General features: G+C 43.6%; 1 protein-coding gene across 1 annotated transcript in view; it reads left to right on the forward strand.

Annotated features, from left to right (window-relative positions):
• The first annotated feature begins 6,338 nt into the window (after window positions 1-6,338).
• The window catches only part of LOC101522599 (aldehyde oxidase 4-like), a 49,264-nt gene continuing 32,324 nt past the window's right edge, over window positions 6,339-23,278 (forward strand). Inside the window, exons 1-9 of the mRNA XM_058664286.1 lie at window positions 6,339-6,415; window positions 11,089-11,185; window positions 15,233-15,329; window positions 16,475-16,583; window positions 17,847-17,973; window positions 19,633-19,694; window positions 21,331-21,414; window positions 21,895-21,975; window positions 23,069-23,213. Of these exons, the coding sequence (XP_058520269.1) occupies window positions 6,362-6,415; window positions 11,089-11,185; window positions 15,233-15,329; window positions 16,475-16,583; window positions 17,847-17,973; window positions 19,633-19,694; window positions 21,331-21,414; window positions 21,895-21,975; window positions 23,069-23,213 (856 nt within the window). The 5' untranslated portion in view covers window positions 6,339-6,361. The remainder of the gene's footprint in view (window positions 6,416-11,088; window positions 11,186-15,232; window positions 15,330-16,474; window positions 16,584-17,846; window positions 17,974-19,632; window positions 19,695-21,330; window positions 21,415-21,894; window positions 21,976-23,068; window positions 23,214-23,278) is intronic.

Raw genomic sequence — 23,278 nt, forward strand, 5'->3', positions numbered from 1 at the left:
CATTTTTCTGGCTGCTGTGTGAGTTAGCTAACACGCAACTTTAAATTCACATAGGTGCATGCATATAATTAAATTCTATCTCCAATCCCATTCCACTTGGCAACAGAAACTCAATCCCATCAGTTGATAGAACACCCAAAAACACAAGGTTCTTGGGACAGTGTCCTTGGGAGAGGACTCTGCCCTGGGCATCTCTGTCTGCAGTGCTGTGTTCATTCCTGATGCCTCTGCCAAGTGCTTCGGAGACATGATTCCAAACTAAGCCTGAGCATCAGAGTCCTGTCTGCTGGCCAATCATATGTTCTGTTACCCTGTCACTTATTGAAATGGGACTTCTTTCTAGTTCTTTACAGTTCCCATGAAGTTTTGTCTGATATTGTGTATGAGCAAATAAACTAAATTGGAAGCTCCAGATTTCTAAATCCAACTTACATACACGTTGAAACAGGTGACAAATCAGCAACTTAAACAGAGAGAGGATTTTTGATTCCCTGGGTCCCTCCTCACCAATGTTAATTCTCAGCCTTCTCACCTCAGCAAACAATGCTACCCTTCACCATCAATGCTCAAGCCAGAACCCTAGGCCTCTTCCAAGCCTGTTCTTTCCTTGCCCCTGTTCCCATCTCATCTGTCAACTGGTCAAGTTGGAGCTACCTCAAAAATTTCATACCAACTCCAGTCTACCTGTCTACTGCTAACACCTGAGCCACCATCACCTGTGGCCCAGGATGGACAGAAATGGCTGGAGATTTAGCCTCCCCACCACACTATAAGCAGCAGCAGCAACTCCATCTCTGTTCAGTGGATGGTCAAGCATAAACCACATTGTGTCAAGGCCTCACTTAGAACTAACTGAAAGTTTCTCTTCCCACCCAACCTGTCCTGGCTGCAGCTGTGCCCGGGTTTTTCACATATTGCCTTGCTCTGCTCTTCACACTCAGCCCCACTGGCCCTCTCTCTGCTGTTTGAACGCACCAAGCTACTCACCTCTAGAACCTCTGAACCCAAATGCCTTTGTTCTAATGCACTCTGGCACTCACTTCCTCCAACTGTGTCTGACACCCTCCCCTGTGTGCCAGATGACTAACCACTTTTTGAAGTGATCTTGTTGTTTCAGTGTTGATTTTCCTGCTGGTGAAACACAGTGTCTTATCTGCAAAATCACCTGACTGCTCCTACAGAGCTTGCACTACCGTGCACACAAACAAACACACATACACATACTCCAAAGCTCCATGGAAACCAAGATCTTATCAAGTAACAATAAATGTTTTAGAATAAATGATTTGATATGCACCTTCCTGTCACTCATTCCCACAGAACTCATGGGCAAGAATAAAGTGAACTTCTTGTCAATCTTGAGATTCAGTCTCAAGCTTCTTTGGCTTCATGCAAGTGATTCCCTTGGTGAAAAACATGCAGTGAACCCCTGCTCATCTCTCAAAACTTTGGGAAGGAATATTCAGAGAGGATGAGGCTGGACACTGTTGAGGCAACAGAACAAGGGAGCCATAGCACCAAGTTGGTGAGAGCAGAACCAGGGGTTCAAGACAGCAAAGGCAGCAGCTTCTAGGATCCAGCAGTACATGTCCTCTCCACTTTCATCTTTTCCAGCAGCCTTGAACGTCACACAACCAAATAGAAATTCAGATGTAAATGATAGGCATATTTGTCCAACTGCTCAGTCCAAAAGTTTGGCTCCTCCTCTCAACACATCACTTCCAGTCTGCCAGCACAACCCCTATTCCCCATTTCCCCCTTTCTCACCCTGGTCCTCACCTCACAGCCCCTTGACTGTGCCTCTCTCATAATTCACTCAGCCTGCATTGTCCACACAGGTCTTCCTGCACACATCACTGTCAGCTTCTCTGGCTTCTTTTCCTGCTCTCCCCTTCTTCCTCTGTAACACAGTAAGGAGAGGACAGACTCTGGAACAACTGTGCCATTCATTTAACTATGTGATGCAGGGTAAGTTGTTTCATCTCCCTGTGTCTCCTCATATGGAAAACAATGCTGTTACAGCTGATGATTTCTGCCTGAGCTGTTGCAGGATTAAAGCAGCCCTGGGAACAGCAGCCAGCACATGGGAGCCTAGGTATGCACTTATGGTTTTCAATTATTTTATATCATGAACCGTTAAATTTGAAAAACACGCAAGTGAGTATGAAGAAAGCTCAAGGAAAGAGAATACACCTGTAAGTTGTCATAACTGAGTTTTTTCATTTTTTATTATATTTTTGACAATCTTTACATAGTTAATTAGGGTAAAAAGGTTCAAGGGCTATAGGAAAGTGGGTAAGACTATTATTTCCATATTGTTTCCTTCTTGTATATGAGGTAAAGGGGGATATTGAACGAGAAGCCCCACCCAGTTTCCCTCCCACCCCAGGTCCTGGATGTGGGGCATGCTCTGAGATCCTTGCTCAAGTGGTTTCGATAGTTTTCCAGTTATGAATCGCTGCCAATCTCTCCACTCCAAGCACAAGGAGGTCGTTGAAGAATCCACTGATTAACATAGTCCATCATAGAGTCTCCATTTGCCCAGTATTTCAGTGTCAACATATAGCATAGCTGAGGTGGTTGTTTGACTTGTTCTGTCTTCTGTCTTTTCTTGGTTAGGGTTCTGAGTCTGGTAGTTCGATTCGGGAGATCCCCAAAGAAACTTTGTCTGACGTGTTCCCAGACCAGATTCTTGTATGTACTAGCAAGTACAGGGCCCAGCACAGTCCATCGCCTAGATCAGCTGGTGGGTACGATCGCTGGGTTGGTTCTGTTTTCAGCCCTGACTTCCATTGGAACCTATAGGTGTTGCAGTCCAGCCTGGTTCTGCCCAGCACACACTCGGCCCTCGCATAAACCAGTGGGAGCTGCAGCCTAGTCAGAGCAACCCACAATAACCCCAACCAGGCCCGACCCCTACCCTGGTTTGCCAGTATGTGTAGCAGACCAGTCCAGTCTGTCCCACATCCCAGTTGGCTCTCGTACATGTCGATGGGTAGTAAAGCTTAGTTTCATCTAACCAGCTTAACTATCCAGCCTTCACGGATGTTATTGAGTGCCTCTCTGTCTAGCCACCCCAGCCCCCGTCCTAGTTTTCATGCCCTCCCATGGGAGAGGTAACCCAAGAGGGAGGAGCCCACTATTTCCCTCCCAAGTCTCTCCCACTCCCAGATTATGCACTCTCCAGGTGGTTCTGTGGTTTGACTTGACAGAATTACCCCCCAGTGCCAGCTTCTGCCAGCTGATGCTGTGGCTAAGCCAAAACAACCCTCACCCACTCTAATTTTGTTTGCACCAGTAGGAATAATCAGCCCAGCCTGGCTTTTCCCTGATCTAGTCCACATGAGGCGCACAGATGTTGTAGCCCTGCTTAGTCTGGTCTGCTCCCATCCCAGCTCACACTATCCAGTGGGAGTAGCTGTCCAGCAAGGGAACACCCCTATTCCCTCTGCTGGCTCTGCCCCCTCCCTTCCTGGTTCTCACGCATGCTGGATGGGCGCTGCGGTCACATCCGGTACAGGAAACCTCACCCTGGCATTCCGTATTGTGGACTGGTTTTTGTCGCAACCGAACCTGGCCAGACCCACACTCTGCTCTGGTGCTTGGATTTGCCAGTGGATGACATGTACTGATTCAGCCTGTTCTGCCCCCAACCCATGCCAAATGTTTGCCAGTGGGAAACTTCCATGGCCTATTCTGGGCTGTTTCTTATCATGGTTCTTGCGCTTACCTGCAGGGTCTGTGTCCTGCCAGAGGAGTTGCCCAGGCTCCTCCATCAGAACCCCTCTCAATGCCAGATTTAGCGCATACCATTGGGTCCATGAGCCAACACTACTCAGTTCACCCCCTGTCCTAGTACGAACAGTGGCTTTTCTTGGCTGGCCTTCAACCCATTCTGGTTCTTGCTGTTGGATGTTTCAGCCCAGCCACAGCTTCTCCATACCCACATACGGCTCACACATGGTTCAGTAGGGTTGAGACTTAGCCTATTCCGTCCCACATCTATCCTGGTCCTCCAGGACACCAGACGGTGTTGGGGTCTGGGCTGGCCTGGTGCATCCAGTCCCAGTCCACACTTGTGCCAAGGGAGACTACAACCATTTCCTGATCAGAACACAGCCCCCATTCCAGCCCATGCGCCCCTTGGTGAGAACCTCAACCCAGTTAGGGTGTCCCCTTAGCTCCCCAACTGAGCCTGTTGCCAGCCATAGATCACACACATGCCAGTGGTTGCTCTGACTCAGCTTGATTCAGCCCCTCACCTGTCCCAGCCTCTGCCTTAGACACTGTGACTTAGCGTCCCTGGCTCACGCAGACCAGTAGGTACAACAGCCTAGCTTGGCATGACCTGTGCTCCATCCTGGTTTCTAGTTTCACTTGTTGGCTAAGGTTTGCTCAGTCCTGCCAAGTACATTCCATTCCATTACCAATTCACACATTAGCCAGCTGTTGGAGCTACTTTGCCCAGCTTGTCCGACCCCCAGGTCTGGACCATATGTTCACCAGTGGGAGCTACGGCTCGCCAGGGGAGTTTCCCAAGTTCCTCCACTTGATCCACTCCCAGACCCAGTTCTCATACATGTCATTGGGTTTTAGGCCAGTGCCCGTCGCAGTCTCACCTTCCATTTGGCCTTGTATGAGCTGGTGAATGTTGCAGCCCGACCCACCGCACAACCTATTCAGGGTGCACATTCGGGTGCTGCTGCCTTGACCAGTACAGACTGTTGTGGGTTCCTTTACCTGTGATTGATGACAAGCTCTTTGGTCACATCTAGCTTAGTCCATCACCACCCCAACTCTTAAGCTAACCAGTGGGGTTAGAATTTCCACAGAGTTTGGCCCACACAACTCCCACAGAATCTACCCCCAGATATGGTTCTCGAATGCTAGTTAATGTCATGGCCCTGCCTAATGTGACCCCTCTGCTGATCCATCATCATGTCAGGTAATAGAATATCCTGCTGGACAAGCCCTGAACCTTAGCTTTTGCATGAACTGGTGTTCGGTACTCAACATTGTTAAGCAATTACAAGTTCTTCAGAGGAAGAGTTACTGTCATTGGGAATCTTTAGGATTGATTCACATCCCAAAAGCACTGTGGGTTCAACCTGGAGCTACCTAAGCAGCGATTCAAAGAACCAAAACCCCAGAGCTCCCTGGCCGTGGATAGCTCACCATGTGCACGTTGTGGCTGGAGTCAGGATCCGAGCAAGACTCCCCGTCCTGAGACCCACCAGCAGCTGGTCGGCTGCTGGAAGTTTAAACCCCTAGGCCCAAAGTCGCGCCCCTCCCCAGTCCTGTCTACTGTTCAATGAGAGTGGCGGGTGGGCCCCGGACCCCAGGCTGGCCCAACCCAACCCCAGAGACTTCTCCCTCGGTGTACTTTTTCTGAAGGGAGCAGCCCCAGGAGCCCAGGCAGGCCCGGGGACAGCTCGCCACGTGCATGTGGTGGCTGGAGTCAGGATCCAAGCAAGACGCCCTGTCATAATGAGTTTTAAAGCCCCATTTTTAAAAAGTCTTTAACTGTTTGTGGTGGAATCTTCCTTTGCCCTTTAACATAAGAAGAATCTGAAGAATTAGTCTCATGAGTATTGGTAGTGTTGTATTGATCTATGGGTTAATAAGTTAAATCACATATACGTACATTAAAAAAAAAAAAAACCATGGGTCGTGCGTAGCCTAGCAGCTAAAGTCCTCACCTTGCACCTGCCAGGATTGCATATGAGCCCCAGTTCAAGTCCCAGTGGCCCTGCTTCCCATCCAGCTCCCTGCTTGTGGTCCGGGAAAACAATCAAGTATGTCCCAAAGCCTTGGGACTCCTCACCCACGTGGAAAACCCAGAAGAAGCTCCTGGCTTCTAGCTCCTGGCTTCAGATCCACTCAGCTCTGGCCATTCTGGCCACTTGTGGAGTGAATCATCAGACAGATCTTTCTCTCTGTCTCTTCTGTTCTCTGTATATCTGACTTTCCAATAAAAATAAATCTTTAAAAAACATACATATATATTATATGTGTGTATAAAAACACACATGCACACACATAATGACTGCTTAAAATTTGCTTTTATTTATTCCTCTCTGGCATTAATCACATTCCCCTGGGGAAAGTAGTCGTGACCTCAAGGGGGATCAAGTGAAAATACAGATACTACTTGGTTCACTCCTGAGAAAGAAAGAGCCAGGGCTCTGCCAAGCACTTGTAGAGTGTCTGTGGGCTGGGCGGGCAGAGAGCCCTGGCTGGCACTCCCCATCTCTTCGTGTGGCTATAAATCACCCTGCCTCAGTCTGCCACTGTCAGCTTGGGCAACCAAGTAGTTGTTCTAACATATCTTGAAACAAATCTCTATCCTGATCTTGGCAAGATGCCTTCCCGTCAGAATTCTGATGAGCTAATATTTTTTGTGAATGGAAAAAAGGTGAGTACATTATGTGGTTAATACGGATTTTCATATGTCAGCCATAAAAGCCAAGCTTTTAATCTTTCCTTCTCTCTTTTTCAAGTGTAGAATCTTGAGCATGAATCGTTAGTATAAGTCCTGATTGCAAAATTGTTAAACTGTGGCTGTCTTTACTTTGGAATCAGTCGAAAAAGCTTTTGTTTTTATCATATTACACTGTGAGTCAATTTTGGCATTTTCCCTTTGAATTTTAGCTCTGCTTGAGATCGTCAAAGCTGTTTATTCTATTGTGATGTATTTATTTTTATTTGTTCAATAAGGTGAGAGAGAACATGACAGGGAGACAGAGGGGGCTACCATCTGCTGGTTTACTCCCACATGTCCATGAGAGCTCTAGACCAGAGGCTCAAGGTGTTAGCCTGAATTCAGTCTGGGTCTCCCATGTGAATGACAGGAACCCAGCCACTGGAGCCATCATTTCCTGCCTCCCATGGTGTGCATTAACAGGAAGTTAAAATTGGAAGACAAGTCCCCTGATGTGGGATGTGAGTGCCCCAAACAATCTCTTAAGCATTAAGCCAAATGTCCATCCCAATCAATGTTGTTTTAGTAGAAAATTTAATAGAAGACATCAAGGATGACAGCAACGAGGAACTCTCAAGTGATTTTGTTTTCTTTCATAAATTGCCCTCCCACAGATCAATTAATTTCAAGGCTGGAACACCCACTGCCTATCTACTTTCTCCGTCAGGAAAGATGTGATAATAAATGCTTTGCCCATGCCTTATTCTCAACCCTGTGCTTTCCTGAGCAAAATGAGTACACGAAATGTTTCAGGTGTTAACGATAGGATGCAAACCCCAAAAAACTATAGAGCGTGATATGCTGCAAAGCTTCTGCTTCTCATACTTCACTTACAAGGGATTACTGATGTTGCAGCTGAATGAGGAAATACAATCCTAATAGAGACAAAAATTCTTGGGATCTTTTTTTTTAGTTTGTAGTTTTGATGATGTTTACATAGTTGACCAGAGTGGTAAGGGTGGAGGACTAGGGGAGTATGGGTGAGATCATTGTTTCCAAATATTCCCCCTCTTACTCCTGTATCTGGGAGAAAGAGGGAAATTAGGACAGAAGCTACAAGCTAGCCTCTCCACCACGTGAATACCCAGGGATTGAGAATGGCCACCTGATGCCATCCCAGAGTCCCCAGTGTGGAGGCTGTTCTGAGGGTTCTGCTCGAATAATTTCAATAGTTCTGAAATGCTGTGGATCTTGCCAATTCTTGGGACTTTTATCAGTCCAATTGCAAGGAAAGGTCATTTCCAGGAAACCTATAAATAATGAACACAGAGTGAAAAAGAAAAGAACAAAGCCTAGATTTCATGATCTTGAATGACCTGAAGCCATGTAAAGCAACAAAAGTAATTCCTGCATGGAAATTTGAAATAATTCAAAATCTCAGACCATATTTGGAATAGAAGGCCAATTCCCTTGACCGAGAGGCCTTTGCTTGTACACAGTGCCCTGGAACTCCCAGATCCTTGCGAGGCTCCAAGATGTATGAATCCAAAACCAACAGTTTGGTGCATTTACCCCTTTTTCTGTTTTGCAAATTTCAAAGCAAGTCACAAATGGTAAAAGAGGAGAAAATATAAGTGACCCTGAAAAGAAAATTGTTGCTGTGTTGATCTTTCCTTCATAGCATGCACAGACTAACGAGGTAACCCCATCAATGGTTCAACAGCATCACAGCCTTCATTTCCTTTGTAGTTCTCTTCTTTGCATTCTCTATCTTCTTTGTATTTCCCTCCCAATGCACACACTCATGTGCATTTGAGATCTATATCCTTTCCATCTACCAGATACAGATATATCTTTGAAATATATCTAATGTAGGTATATAGGCTTGAGTGTTCTCAACTCACACAAAGGTGATACAGTTTATAACTCTCTTGCTTTCTTTGGCAATTCAGCATTGGTTTTGAGTGCTCTGTGTTGCACTTTAAAAACCTGGTTCTTTACTTCTAAAGGCACAAATCTCCCATCTGCACAGCTTTCGTCTGCTAACCTAGTACCCAAGTCATGGCACATGCTTCCAGTTTCACCCTTCCCCCTCCCCCTCCCCCTCCACACACACACACACACACGCCCATGACAAGCCATAGTGAATGAGTTCTCCATGCCTCATCACAGTGCTGGCAGGAGAATTACTGTATGAGGTGGCAGCAAGGCAATTGCAGAGGTGTAGCCTTCCAGAATATCACACAAATTCCAGTTCCCAGGGTGTGGCAGAGCTGCCTGCCAGAATGTAATTTGCCAGTGTAATAGATGATTGTCAACACTTGATATAATCAGACTTTCCACACCTCGCTGAAGCTGAGGGATGTCACGTGTTGCTGGCTGTTGGCATCATTTGCATTTTTCTGCTTCTTCTCTTCCTAGACTTGACTCCAAGGAACTTATCCCTAAGTGCAATATTTCTGTGTGATGGCCAATTTGTTTATTTTAAATGGTTAGGAATAGTAGATATTTGATTGATCAGAAACTGTGACTCACAGTTGTAAGTTTCCCAAGGTCTAATCTTAGCCTTTCTCCTTTACTGGGAGATGTCCTGTGTCAGGCTTGCTTTGTCAGAAGCACAGTCACAATGGCAGGGGACAGAGCTCCATCCAGTGTGGCACTGGTCAGGCTGCTGAGGTGGTCAAGGGACATGTCCTATTACCTGGAATGTTACGTTTGAGAAGCTGATATCTTCATAGCAAAGAAGAGCACCCTCAAGTCTTCTTCCCAGCTCCATCTTGTTCCCACCAGTTGGAAATTATTTCCACAGCCACATGACTGTAGTGCTAAATAGGACAGCACCACAACTTTTTGCTTCAGTGCTGCTGTTCTCAGTCTCTGCCACTTGCTGAGCTGCAGGGAGGAGTGGTGCCAAAGGATTTGGAAGGGAACACGAAAATAGGAGGTATCACATGAAGAGATCATGCAATCCATTGCTTTTTTTGAGGTGATTAAAAAATAATTATAACAAGGAGCCAGTGCTGTGGTGTAGCAATCTAATCCTCTAACATATGGTTGCCAGTTCAAGTCCCAGCTGCACCACTTTCAATCCCACTCCCTGTTGAGGTTACCTGGGCGGGCAGTAGGGGGTAGCTCAGGTGCTTGAGCCCGGTGCTCATGTGGGAAGCCTGGAAGAAACTCCTGGCTCCCAGCTTCAGGTTAGCCCAGCTCTGGCTGTTGCTGCCATTTGGGGAGTGAACCAGCAGATGGAGGATCTCTCTGTCTCTCCTTCTCCCTTTGTAACTTTAACTTTTAAATAAAAATAAACAAATCATTAAAAAAAAAAACAAAAACACTCCTTAATGGAATTAACTCTGCTTTTTCTGGCCTCAGTGTCACTATCCTTCCACTTCAATTTCTTTTCAATTCACCTCCCTGTAATCTGGCTTTACTTTGCCCAGCAGGGAGTTGCCTGTGTGCCTTTGAGCCCCAGGAGGGCAGGTGGCCTTCACCTGGTGGGCCAGCTCTGATAAGTTGGCAGGTACAGCTAGAGCTTGTCAAGAGGCAAAGTGATGTGTGCCCGATTCTGACTTCTCTTCACATTTAGGAAAGAGGAGGGAGAGAAATGGCTTCCTGAGGCCACACTGAGTTAGTGGCAGAAGAAGGGAAGCAAAACCCCTTAAAATCTTTTTTTTTTCTTCTGGCTACCTTATTTTTGTTAGCACATGCAGACAGCTGAGTGTGAGCAGAGCCCAGATGTCCAGGGAAGTCTCAAGCACTTTCCATGTTAGAGTAACTCAGAAACTACAGACCTGGAGGATGTTCCAGACATGGAAGCCACATCATGAGCCATCTCATTCCCATTAATTAGTCTTAGACTCCTTGTAATATCATTAGCGTTGAGATTTCAGCTGGGACTCAACTCCAAAATCATCGTGGCAGATCTGAAAAGACTTTATTAGGAAAGAAAACAGGTGGGACCTCATCCAGGAAACTCCCACTGCATTCCAGGACTCTATCCCTGCCCCTTGATTATTCCTGCCCCTTCATTGCAAGATAAAGTTGAAAGAGGAACCTTCCCGCTCCCTAATTCTCGGGCCATATGTCCAGTCAGTCTCCAGAGCTTGCCCACTCCCTCTGTCTTGAAAATGTAAGTTCACTTAGTGATAAACTGCTTGCTTGCTCCTTTAAAATTGAACCCCCAAGTATCTTAGATTTCTCTTTAGGAGTGATGTCAAGAAACCTAGAACGTAAATTTTCAGGTAACATTATGACATTTTATGATTATTAGTTCTCTCAGTCCATTTGGGAATCAATGACTGTTCCCATGTGAAACTTTTCTACCTAAGTCTAAAAAAAAAAAGAATGAGGAGGTTGTTTTCCAAATTCTAATCCATCCTCTTTGGTTCTCTTGCTTGGAACTTTGCCATAACTCGTCTCTCTCATAGCCTGAGGTATTGCCATGGTATATAATCATGTGTATTTAAAAATCCAGACACACTGAAATAAAACTCAATGATTCTCTTGACATTTGTGCTTCCAAATGTTGTGAAAGGTTTCTCTTGTTATTTTTTTCTTGTAAATCCATCTCTTATTTAAAAAAAAAAAATCCCTCAAACAATGGATTGAATTGTCATCTTATGCCAATACTATCTTTCTGAGGTCCCTTCTCTCACCTCACAATGTAGGTAATAGAGAAGAATGCTGACCCTGAAGTAAACCTACTGCAGTACCTGAGGAAAGTCCATATCCTTTCATGGCACAGCAATCGATGTTGCTTGGGTGGTAAGACATGGACATGCTAAGACTCTTCAAGAAAGCTGCCTGTATATGCTCTTGGTAATGGCCTTGCATCCCATTCCTCAAGTCTAGTCGGAGTTCAGAGACGGTTTCTGTTGATCCACAATTTATTTGTTATGTTTTTTACCTGAGGAAAATGAAGAGTCATTTAGTGAGCCACCAGTGTGTTACTCTAGAAATACTGTTGGGGTTTTTTTTTTTTTTTGTATTTTTCTTTATTTGCATAAAGTGATCAATACAGGTTTGGGATCATCCACCCTGTCCTCCCTCCTGCCCATGTTCCCCACCCATCCTCCTCCTTCTATGTTTCTCATTCTTTTTTCTTTTCTTTTTTTTTTTTATAATCGCAAATTTTCATTTTATTTCACAATCACAAGCTTACCATCACACTGGGCAAAGATTTCAAGAAACCACAAGTAGAGACACCTGCTGATGACTTCCTGTTCCGAAGTATCAGTGTAAAAATTCCTAATTAAATTTGTGTCTGTGCTCACAGGTGCAGTTTACAACACTTGTGATCCCCAAGGATATTGTGCTGACTTGTCCTAAACCCTTTTATTCTTATATTTCATATACCTAAGGAGTAGCAATGTACTCCCAGTTCCCCATATATGGTCCTGACTCCCCACTTCTCAAAGACTTTAAATAAACCATCAGTAAATATTTATTCATGAAGAAGCTCTTGAGTTTGGGGAGCAGTATTAACATGAGACAAAATTGCACAGAATCATGCAGCACACACCCACACCCACATGTGTATGTGTGGGTATAAGTGGACTTTTAAAAAATTCATAGAATATGGGGTTAAAAGTATCAGTTTATTTTAGTGCAAAAGTTTTTATTGTCATACATACAGGGAAAATAAACATGATAAAACTGTATATATTACGAAAATTTTACATCAAAATAAACTTGCACTTTTCATTTCATTTTATAAGAGGTGAAAGCTGTATAAGTTCTGCACTGTAACATCAAAACTATACCAGTGTCAATTTCCTGGCTTTGATGTGCATCAAAAATATGCATAATATGCTATTGCTATGTGATATGTCATCAATTAGAAAAAAACAGTGTTGGATGTGCAGTTTATACGATTTTTGCAACTTTCTATGAGACTATATCTCAAGATAAGTTTAAAGAATATGGTCATTGAGCACCTGTGAAGTGCCAGACACTGTGTTAGGCTCTGGGAATCCCAGGATGAACAGGACAGGATTAGTCCCCCTTTTTATCTTTTTGCTTCCCAGTGTTCACATCTGAAAACATGACTTCATTTCTTCTTGTTCTTCCCATGCCAACTTTTTCTATGTCTGATGCCTAGTTTTCTCTGCAGGCTCTCTCTTCTGAATAGGCCTGGCTGTCTCTCCCTACCTCATCATTATACCACTCTGACTGTCCCATTTCCCATTGTCACCATTCCACTCACAAACCAGAAAAGTCACACCCCAGTCTTGCTGTCTCCCAGTGGCCAGAAAATCCTATAACTCTCTTGTTTTATAATTTCTAAACCCATAACAAATTTCCCCATGCTTTCTCTAGATATCCCCAAATGAAGAAATTCATTACATCCAGAGAACATTGGAAATTCACAGAATCCCAAGTAAACATGGTCAGAACCAACCCTGGCAAAATCACCCCAGCTGCTCAATTCCCCAGCTCCAGTGTAGCCCCCTGTACATTCTTTGTTGGTCCCTAATGGAAGACATTCCAGATGAAGAAGACTTATCTGGTGCTTCCAAGTCCTAACTTCCTCAAAGTCAACAGCCCAGAAATGGAGTCATGGACACTACAAGGCACTACAAAAAAAATCACAAAAAGGTGAAAAGCCTCCCCACCTGTGTGCCTTGTCCCTCAAGTGGCTGGTTCTCATGGATGGCCAATACAAGGAATGGATATGTGTGGGTACCCAGATATGTGTGGGTAGCCAGCCCACTTCACTCTCAAAATAATCCCATGGCTCCTTTCCAAGAACCTTCTGTAAAGCAGTATTCATTATCTTGGGGGAGGTTCCAATTAAAACAGGCTATCCATTGGATTAAAAACCTCAGTCTCCCACAAAAACCCAATGACCTCTGCCCCGAATGACTTAGGGGTCATTTCCAGAGTAAGACACAGTAGCACAGAGGTAGAATGTTCCCAACCTTGTCTCCCTCCCACCCTTCCACAACCCTTCCCACCTGCCCAAGGTCACAGGGCTGCTTGGGGCCCACAATCTCCCTTTGAGTCACCACACCCACCCCAGCTGTTCTGCCCGGACTTGCTGGGGCACGATCGTGTTTCACTTCTCCCTCAACACCAGCAACCTGATCTGCAGATGTGGATGAATAGCCCACAGCTACTTGGGGCAAGGAGGGTGTGACAGGGTAGAGTTGCTTAATCTCCGTGAGATCCTAGTGCTCAGATAAAGCTGAGATACTCTGTGTATCAAGAGTATCTCAGGAGCAGCCCCTAAACATTTGCCTTTGACATTCCCTTTGCTGTGGCCTGGACATCTCTTGTGATTCTCAAAATAATTCATACTTTCTCCAACACCAGGCATTCAGAAGTTAAGTCAGACAGATACAGCCTCTGGTCAAATTTCCACTTGAATGCATGAGATATAATTACACTAAATATTGCTCCTGGGTTATCTGGCATTTAACTTGGCATTCCACATTTTACCTGGCAAGCCTACCTGAAAATGGGCTTCAGAAGGAGTCAACATAAGATGGAAATAACCAAGTCAGGCATTTCTGCAGAGGGTGTAGGAGGAAACATCTGACTAGCTGTTGGTTGATCAGAGGACAAAACCATTAGTAGCATCCATTGTTCACATTATATACAAGACAACTTTAAAATCCACATTACAAAGCTGTTTGAAGATATGTCAACATAAAAAGTGACCTCCATCTCTGAGTGAGACAGCACCTGAAGGCTTTACTTGGGAATTTTTGGATACCAAGAAAGCAGAAGCAGAACAATTGCAATGTGGTTCATGCCCCATCCAGTGGAGCCCTTTAGCTAAAGCCTGATCCAAGTGACATACAGCTTTTGGGGGAAGCCTGAACTCCCAGGGTAGAGGGGGAGGACCCTGCAATGGCAGAGTGGTAGCTGTGGCTGTGGGCAGCAGGACAGAGGAGGAGGATGTGCAGCCCCTCTGATTGCTGCTCAAAATCTCACAGCTCTACTCCAGTAACCAGGAGTGTCCCCGTGTCACCTCCTCACAGGCAGCAACTTCCAACATGATGAATAGTCTTAGCCTCCACCCAAGCCAAATATGATCTCCACCCGTGAAACCCTTCTTAAAATTCACCATGAAAGGCTTCCAAGAAATCTCTAAGGGATCCTTATAGAACTAAAGCAGGGGATTTACAGAGATTGATTTTTTTTTTTTTCCTTTGAGAACATACGCAAACAGCTTGAAACACAAAGCAAAAGGCACACAGTGATTGTTGACATGACTGGTTCAGGTTCTTAAATTAATTTTCTCTAATTCTGTAAAAAGGTAAAAGTATAGCCTTGCTGAACCAGGAAAAGTTAAGCCTCCTGAGATTATTTTTCTAAGCTCTGTGCACAAGCCACTCCCCATTACATCCACAGCAGTGATATTATGTGGGTCCATTATCCACAGCTCTGAAGCTAACAGAGTTTTTTGTAATTCGGTTGAATGTAAACTCTGACATCTCCCTCTATGTAGTTTTCACACATCCTGCTTGGCATGACAACGAAAATGGTTACTGCAGAAATATGAATGTGTTTGATTACAAGAGGCTGTCCCAGACCCACTCAGAGTACTATACCATCACTTTTCTAAAAGCTGAAAATGGCTAAATTAAGATACATGTCCAGTGTGGGTCTGTAAGGATTTCTTTGCATGTTTCACCAGTGAGATCAATTATAGGCAAAAAGCTGAACAATCTCTCCAAGCAAGGATCTTTGGCCATCTTAGTACAAGACATAGGAAACTGTGTAGCTTGTTGTCAGTATCCGAGGGAGAAAACCAATAAAATTAGAACACCGGAGTCCCCTTTTTCCTTGACGTCCTCCCTCCAGTCCGTCTCACAGGAACTAAATATGCTTGCGGAGGAGGAGGCTGTGGAGCCTGCACAGTGATGGTGTCAAGATACAACACCAAGACCAAGAAGATCCAGTATCCTTTTGCTGGCCTGGACCGTGCTCAGGGCACACCTGGGAAGGGTGTGAAGCACTCTGCCTTCTTCGTTTGTGGTGTCTGATGCACTTACACAGCCACTAGGCTACTCCTCCTGACACTTTCCACTTGCCAGACCTTTCCCACACACATTCTCCCCATCACAACTTTTATCTCTGTCCAGCATGCCCAACTATTAGGGCTCCACTCTCCACTACCACAAAGTACCTCCTTTGCTTCTGAGTAGGAGATTTCAGGGTAAGGGTCACACAAGCATTGCTTAGCATGAGGAAGTGGAATTGCTGCTGGAAGATTTGGGTCTTTGCCATACACAAGAAAAATTTATTCTGGAAGTTAAGCAAGACTCAAATCATGCTATGTGACTGAACCGCCATTGCCTTCACCTAAAAAACAAACAAAAACATAAATTCACTTGCTGCTATCTTGCAGGAGTAAAGAAGGCATTTCCAAGCATAAGGCCCAGGTTTTGTTCTTTCAGTGACTAGATGAAATAATATGGCAGTTCTCAAATTTGAGAAGTTGTAAGAGGAGGAGAAAAGTAAGGGAAAGTGATAGGTTTAGGTGGGTACACATTGCATTAGGTCTAATTATGGCACAGTCAAGAGGGAATGTTCAACAGCATCCAGATAGACAGGTCTGCTACTTAGAGAAGAAGTCTCATGTGGTGCTGGAACTTATTGTTACAAGCTATCAACATGAATAACAGCAACAATAACAACAAAAATAACATGCATTCAGTACTTGTTGCACCAGCGACTGTTCAAAGCACCTCACATGTATTATCATATCCAGTCCCCAATCGACTTTGACATAGGTTTTACAGTCTTCTTAAGAGGAAACTGAGACAGATAGACAATACCTTGCCCAATGTTTCATGGGTCAATGAGTGGCAAGCAGATGTTTTAAGCCCAGGCCACCTGGAAGGTAGCAGGAACTGTAGAAGAGTGTGTAGGCATAGAACCCTATAGAACAACAGAAAGAAAAGTAGCTAAAGAATGAAAGCCTCAAAATAAAACCAATAGAGCATAGCCAGAGTTGAAGAAATTCAGAGTTGAAGAAATCTCTGATTGTGCTAACCCATCCTCAAGATTCCAGTGGGTTCTCTTTACATCATTCTATCACAGCCATTATCCAGTGACAGCATGCCTGGTACCCATCTGCTCTCTGCACGGGGCTGCAATTACCACAGTGGAAGGAGTAGGAAGCATCAGAACCAGGATTCACCCTGTGCAGGTGAGAGTGCAATGTGACCAAGAACCATACGTTGCTATGGGTACTCCACATGGCCTTTCATGCTCATAAATTCTCGATATGGAGAGTTGGGTGCTTCCCAACTAGGGATCTTTTGGGAGACTTTTCCAAGGTTCTTTCATTGATTTGAATACATCTTAACCCCAAGAAACTTCTCAATCCCATTATTTAAACTTAAACAATTTACAAAATAATAAGAAATCCTGGTCCTTTTGTTTATAGTACAAAAATTGACAAAAGATAAAATCAGGATCTTTCTCCTGTCCCCACCACCTACCCCCATCCCTGCAGTCAGTTGTGAAACATTTCCAGTCAGGTTTATACACCATGTTGGAAATAGCTTGCTACCTGGCAGTGAAGTCAGCACGAGCAGATTTTCTTCTAGCATTAGAACAACATCTGTCCTTTCAGCTGAGCCAAAGGGGGAGTATTTGGCTTTCATTTTAGGAGCATACCATTTGGGAAATGCTTATTTGAAAACACTTGAATCACACACAAGCCAGCCAATGGAGCAGCTGGTGTGTGACTCAAAGGACCCTCCAGGTTATGCTCTTACCTCCCCCTTATGGCAGAAGGGCTTTGTGTTCATCACAGTGACTTACTGAGTTTCACCTTCTATTTTATTGTTTCTTGCATTTGAGTGTATAAAGTTAGACAGTCATATATGAAATAATTCCACCATGCTACTAAGAAATCCTTGACAACTGTCAGAACATTCCTGAAGATGATGACATCACTCCATCAAAAACTGCCAGATCAGTGGAGAAGAGCTAGCCAAAGACTGTGCTAAATGATTTTCATACTTGTATTCATTCTGATAACTAGCTTGTAAACATTACTGTTCTAAATTTAAAGAATTTGAAGAAAGTGGCAAGTAAATTATTAAAGATCATTCAATTATTGCATGGCATGAAGACCCAAAACTCACAGAAGAATCATTCCAAAATATTTTATTTGTTCCTCTAAACTGTATTTTCTACTTCACAGAGACTGAAACCAGGGTCTGGAGTAAAATAATTTAATATCCACCATTAGACATTTTTAAGGGTAAAAAGTAAAACACATATGATTTTAAGAGATAAAACATTTTCCTTTCTGGGAATATCTTATCTCACAGTCATTCTTGGAGCGTTAGATACATAAGTTCTGTTGCTTGCTGGTGTGTAGGCAAGGAATTGCAGAGCACAAGGTTGGTGAGTGGGTGGTCTAAAACATAAATGGTGCACCATTCCCCCCCCCCCCCAGGAAAGACTTGCCAAGTGTCACGGCACACAGTGTGGCTTCTGCAGTCCAGGTATGGTGATGTCCATCTACACGCTGCTGAGGAACCACCCTGAGCCAACCCCTGAGCAGATAACTGAAGCTCTTGGAGGTGAGTCTTGTCAGTCCCCTGTGGACAGGGCACAGGGTAGAAAGTGCTTAGTGAACCAGAGAAGGAGGCCTGACCCATGGGACAGCATTAGGGGTCCTGGCACCTGAACAACATGCAGATGTGTGTCCTTAGTACCTGTCTTAACCCGAGTCTTTCCCAGAAAGGCTGCCTCTGCTTTGCAGCAGTGATGCCAGGAATCAGGCAATGCTGGTTTTATTACAAATTTTCCCCTCAGTGAAACTTTCTGTCACTCTGCCGTGGCACTTAAATAAGCTGTCTCTAAACTTCTATAACACAATGTTTTCCTTGGAAATTTGGATAGTGTGAAAGATAGAAACTTTACTCTGTTTTAAAAATGCATCTATTAGACCTATTCATGAGCTTTCCTTACTAAAACCAATGTTGCAAAGAAGGAAGACTTTCAGATACTTCACACTTCAATGCTCTCTTCGGTTCGAGACTAGACCAAGGAGATCATAGACAACAACCACTTATCACGAACTTAGTGAGCAATTCAGTCTCCTATAGCAGAAGAGCTATTGATTTAAACTAACAAGTACAAATTTCTACAAAAAAGTGCCTTGTTTGGGGAGAAGTCCACGCACATCTAAGTCAACCCTTGCCTTCTCTGGAAGCTTCAGATGCTCTGGGGAGGTGAGGCACATGCATGAGTGACCCTGCTCTAGGGTAGATCCCGAGAAACACACAGGCAGGAAGTGGCACAATTCCAGTTGGGATGTTAGAGCAGGACCCACAGAGAAGAGGCACTGAGGCCTTGGAAGATAGAAGAGACTACATGGGAAAGACTTGGCAAAAGGCTACACATGAAATGTTTGGGAGTGGCAGGTGCACAAATTAAGACAGCGGAAGAAATAAGGCAGTAAGAATTTGTTGGGAGCCAGGCACACAAAGATAAATATGTCATGTTTTCTCTTATTTGTGGAAGTTAATACCTAAATAGAGTATATAAAAATTGTGTGGGTATCATATCACTTGGTATATAGTTATAAATATTGTTTCACTGAATCGTACCACGTATATGACAATATATTCTGCTTTCCTGACATTGTGATCATTGCCATCAATCCCTCACTCTGTGATATTAGTATCTCTGTTTTCAAGAAAAAAATCGTATATTTGTATATTTATATAATATCTACAATTGAAATGAATGTAGGAAAATGTTTTTAAAATGTTTTTCAAATTTCTAAATGAAAATAACTTTCATAATTCTTAAAGAATTGATTGGGGAAAACCATGGAGATCTTTGTGGCATTTCAGGGAGAAAGTGCAAGTGTAGCATCTATTTTGAAGTTATTATTAAAGGGAAATATTTGTTCAAAGAACTTCATGGCTTTAGGAAACAAAAAAAGCATTTATAAATCATGTAAGTATTCACTGCCAACAAGACACAAAGGTGTGCAACATATTTCTGTCATATTCCCTAAAACATGATCCTTTTTTATTTTAAAAAATTTTTATGAAACAGTTCCATAGACTCAACAATATCCCCACCCCACCTGATTCCCATCTCTCCGCTAATTTTCCTTATACTATTACAACCGTATAGTCCTTAGAAAACAGTCATAAGTCCACCATTCTGCTATTAAGTGTATCCTGACATTGTAGGTATAGACAATCTTGGCTCTTCTTTCACAGGTAATCTGTGTCGCTGTACTGGATATCGACCAATTGTAGAAAGTGGGAAAACTTTCTGTGTGGTAAGTTAAAGAAAAATAGAGTATCCATTTTGTTGGCTTAATACATTAATCAACCTTTGTACAAAATAACCTACTACATTCATTCATCTCTAAAACAATCTGACTTTTCAAACAAATGAAAGTTGTTTAATGCCCAATGTTATCTGTTTTAATAAATGCGTATCAAGTAATTTTAGCCCTCAATTTAACACGTTCCTCAAAAGTGACCCAAGACTTCAAGAAATACATATCTTAGTGAACAAGAGGAAGTATATAAATCTTGAAGTATATATGAAGTATATAAAAGCAAAATATTAAAGACTCATGTCCTATATACTCACATGTGCATTTTTGAAGGAATTTGGATTAAGGAGACGGTACAGAGAATGACTACAGGAGAAGGGCAGTTTAGAACCGGAATCTAAAGATCGAGATAGAAATAAATGGCTTTAGAGAGGTCAGTTGAACATTTCAGTAAGGAAACACATGACTAAAGGGAAAAGAAAGGTGCTCATGTTCAGGTAAAAATTGGTGCGACCAAAGCTTTGGCAAGTAAGGCGATACTATTTCAGGCTTAAGAATGTAGTCATAAAGCTGGAAACCATCACATAGTCATCATTTGCTCCCGAGCCAGGAGGAATACAATGAGAACAGAATTTCAGAAGGAAAAAACTTGGCATCTGATTTTCAGGAGCATAGTGTATGGGGCTGAAGGAATGGACTAGCACCCATAGTGAAATCTTACAAGCCTGTTTGGGGTGGATTTAATTGTCCTAACAAGGTTAGCTCAGTGCACGCGGAATAGTAACTTGCTGCAGGTCACCTTGACTCCATGCCAGCAACCCTGTGTCTCCACATTACCCCAGGCCCTTTCACAGTGTTTCTGCAGAAACTGATGAGTGAATTTAAGCCAACACCATAACTTTCAGTCTGCATGAAATGTCCTCATGATTAAGGTGTGGAGTTTGAACTGCCCAAATACTTCAGAATTACTCCAACAGTACCCGGCAGGATGGCTCAGTGACTAAATCCTCACCTTGCAACCATCCGGATCCAATAAGGGTACTGGCTCATGTCCTGGCTGCTTCACTTGCCATCCCGTTCCCTGCTGGTAGTCTAGGAAAGCAGTTGAGGATGGCCCAAAGCCTTGGGACCGTGCAACTGCATGGGAGACCCAGAAGCAGCTCCTGGCTCCTGGATCCTGGCTTTGGATTAGTTCAGCTCTGGTCATTGTAGCCACTTGGGGAGTGAACCTTTTCTCCATCTCTTCTTTTTGAAAATCTGCCTTTCCAATGAAAATAAATGAAATCCTTAAAAAAAAAAAAAGGTTGACTCCAACAATACCCAAATGCACCCATCTTTCAGTTTATTTCCATTTTTGTGGAGAGTTCTAAAGATAGATTGCCTTCCCAGGACTTTGTTAAAGATATGCTCTAAGTGCCGCTGAGACAAACAAAGCAATCATGTGGTCACCTTACTCCTTTTATGAGATTTGAGGGACTGGTTTACAAGACTCTGTCATGAGCATGGCTGCATTTCTGCTGTTTGGTCTGATTGTTCAGTAATGGAATAGCTTGCTCTCTGCCCTGCCAGGTACTCAGATAGTTGCTAAGGACACAACTTTTGAATTTTCTTCAAACTGAATTATTTCCTAAAGGGATCAACTGTTTGTCAAGTGAAAGGAACAGGAAAATGTTGCATGGATCAAGAAGAGAAGTCTTCAGTGGATAGGCAGGAGGAAGTAAGTGTCTGGTTTTTCTAATTTGGTTGGAATTGACTGAAAAATGCCTACATAAACCCAAGATAATTCCATTTTTGTATTCTTTCCAATGAGTAGAATTCAAAATAAGTAAATTCTGGGCATAAACAGCTTTTTAAAGTTCCAAAAATAGCAATGGGAACCAGAGAAAGTAAATTTTCTTTGGAAGCTTTGTAGCTTTTGGCACCTTCACCTGGGCTTGCCAGCTGCCAGCAGGCACAGAGGAAAAAAGCAGCAATGCACCTACAGGCTCAGGACAGAAAAAATGTCTACAAGTCACCCCTGAGATGAAGCCTACATGTAGGGAAGGAAAACCAGAGTCCAGTTACCAGGGAAGCTGTCCCATGGTTCTGTGAGGGTGGGAAGAACCCCATCCAGTGATGCCCAGTGGCTGCACCCACACTTAGATTCCTGCGTCTCTCTCCTACCTCTGAAACTCTATTTGTGTTTTGTTTTGTTAAGCTGTGCACCAAACTGTATGATGAAGACGAATTCAAGCCCTTGGATCCATCCCAGGAGCCTATTTTCCCTCCTGAACTGATAGTAAGATATTTTACTCTTCTTGTCTCGTAACACTGGATGCTATATGCCTTTTTGGAATTATCAGGTTCTAGACCACAGAAGTCAGACGTGTGTGCCGAGTCACAATAACAGAACCATAACATATTGTTAGAAATTGTTCATCTCTGTTCTCCATAATTGAAGCTGCCAGTGGGTGAAGTGTTGCTTCAGTGAGTCAGGGACACTTGGTAGAAGCCCTCACTCTTCAGTCGCAGACTGTAGATGACTCAGCAGTGTCATGTAGCTGCACCGTGACAGAGCTTAAAGGCCGTCTGTAAAACCAATCAAGTGAGAATGAGATACCACTTTAGAATCATGGACTAACACTAGCCCTACGATTAACTGTCTGTGCTTTCAATTCAGGATAAAAACAGGGGAAAAATAATACATGTAATGTAATAGTCCCATGGTTCCATTCCTTAACTATTCCCCAAAAAGAACATGAGATGAGGAGGCTTTTCAGAAGGTCTCAGTCCCCACACATCTTTAAGTGTGTAAGAGCTTGGATACCCTGGGTGTGCAACTACTGGAAATACTTAAAAGTTATGCATATAGTATGTTTATATATGTATATATAGCAATTTCTATGTGTAATTACATATGTATGTATCTATATAGGTATGTATGTATATCTACAGAATCATACAGGAAAAAATCCAGTTACCCAGTCAACCTACTAAACTACTAACAGCTTTTTTTTCCCAAGGATAACTTTGCCTCTAAGCGAATTTTGTTCCACAAAAGATGAGTCTTTTCTGGGTTGCTTTTAGAACAAATCTAAACAGGAAGCCTAGCAGTTAAATTCTAGGCCAAGATACTTTGACTATACCGTGTGGCTTGCTCTTCACACACTCCCTTCACAAACACAAATAGAGAGAGACTGCTCCATATCCGGTTGGTGGACACCTGTCAGGACATCTTTTCAGTGATTCTCACATACAGCTTACAGACGCACCACTCTTTCCAACCCCTGTTAGCAGGCTCTCCTCAGTAAACATGAATAGCAGGCCACTTGGAAACCCAGTAATGTTCAAGAGGCCTACTTGAAAGTGGTGCTGGCTTTGTTTCTGTACAGAGAATGGCGGAAGATCCGAATAAGAGGAGGCTGACCTTCCAAGGCGAGAGGACCAGCTGGCTGGCCCCTGTGTCCCTGAAGGACCTCCTGCAGCTGAAGGCCAGTTTTCCTGAAGCTCCCCTGGTCATGGGGAACACGACAGTGGGTAAGTGGGTGGTACCTGAGTGCAGATTATATGAACTAACACCCCTGTGTCTCTTCAAGTCGTCA

The sequence above is a fragment of the Ochotona princeps genome, chromosome 5 (genome assembly GCF_030435755.1).
Source record: "Ochotona princeps isolate mOchPri1 chromosome 5, mOchPri1.hap1, whole genome shotgun sequence".
In the NCBI taxonomy this organism is placed as follows: Eukaryota; Metazoa; Chordata; class Mammalia; order Lagomorpha; family Ochotonidae; genus Ochotona; species Ochotona princeps.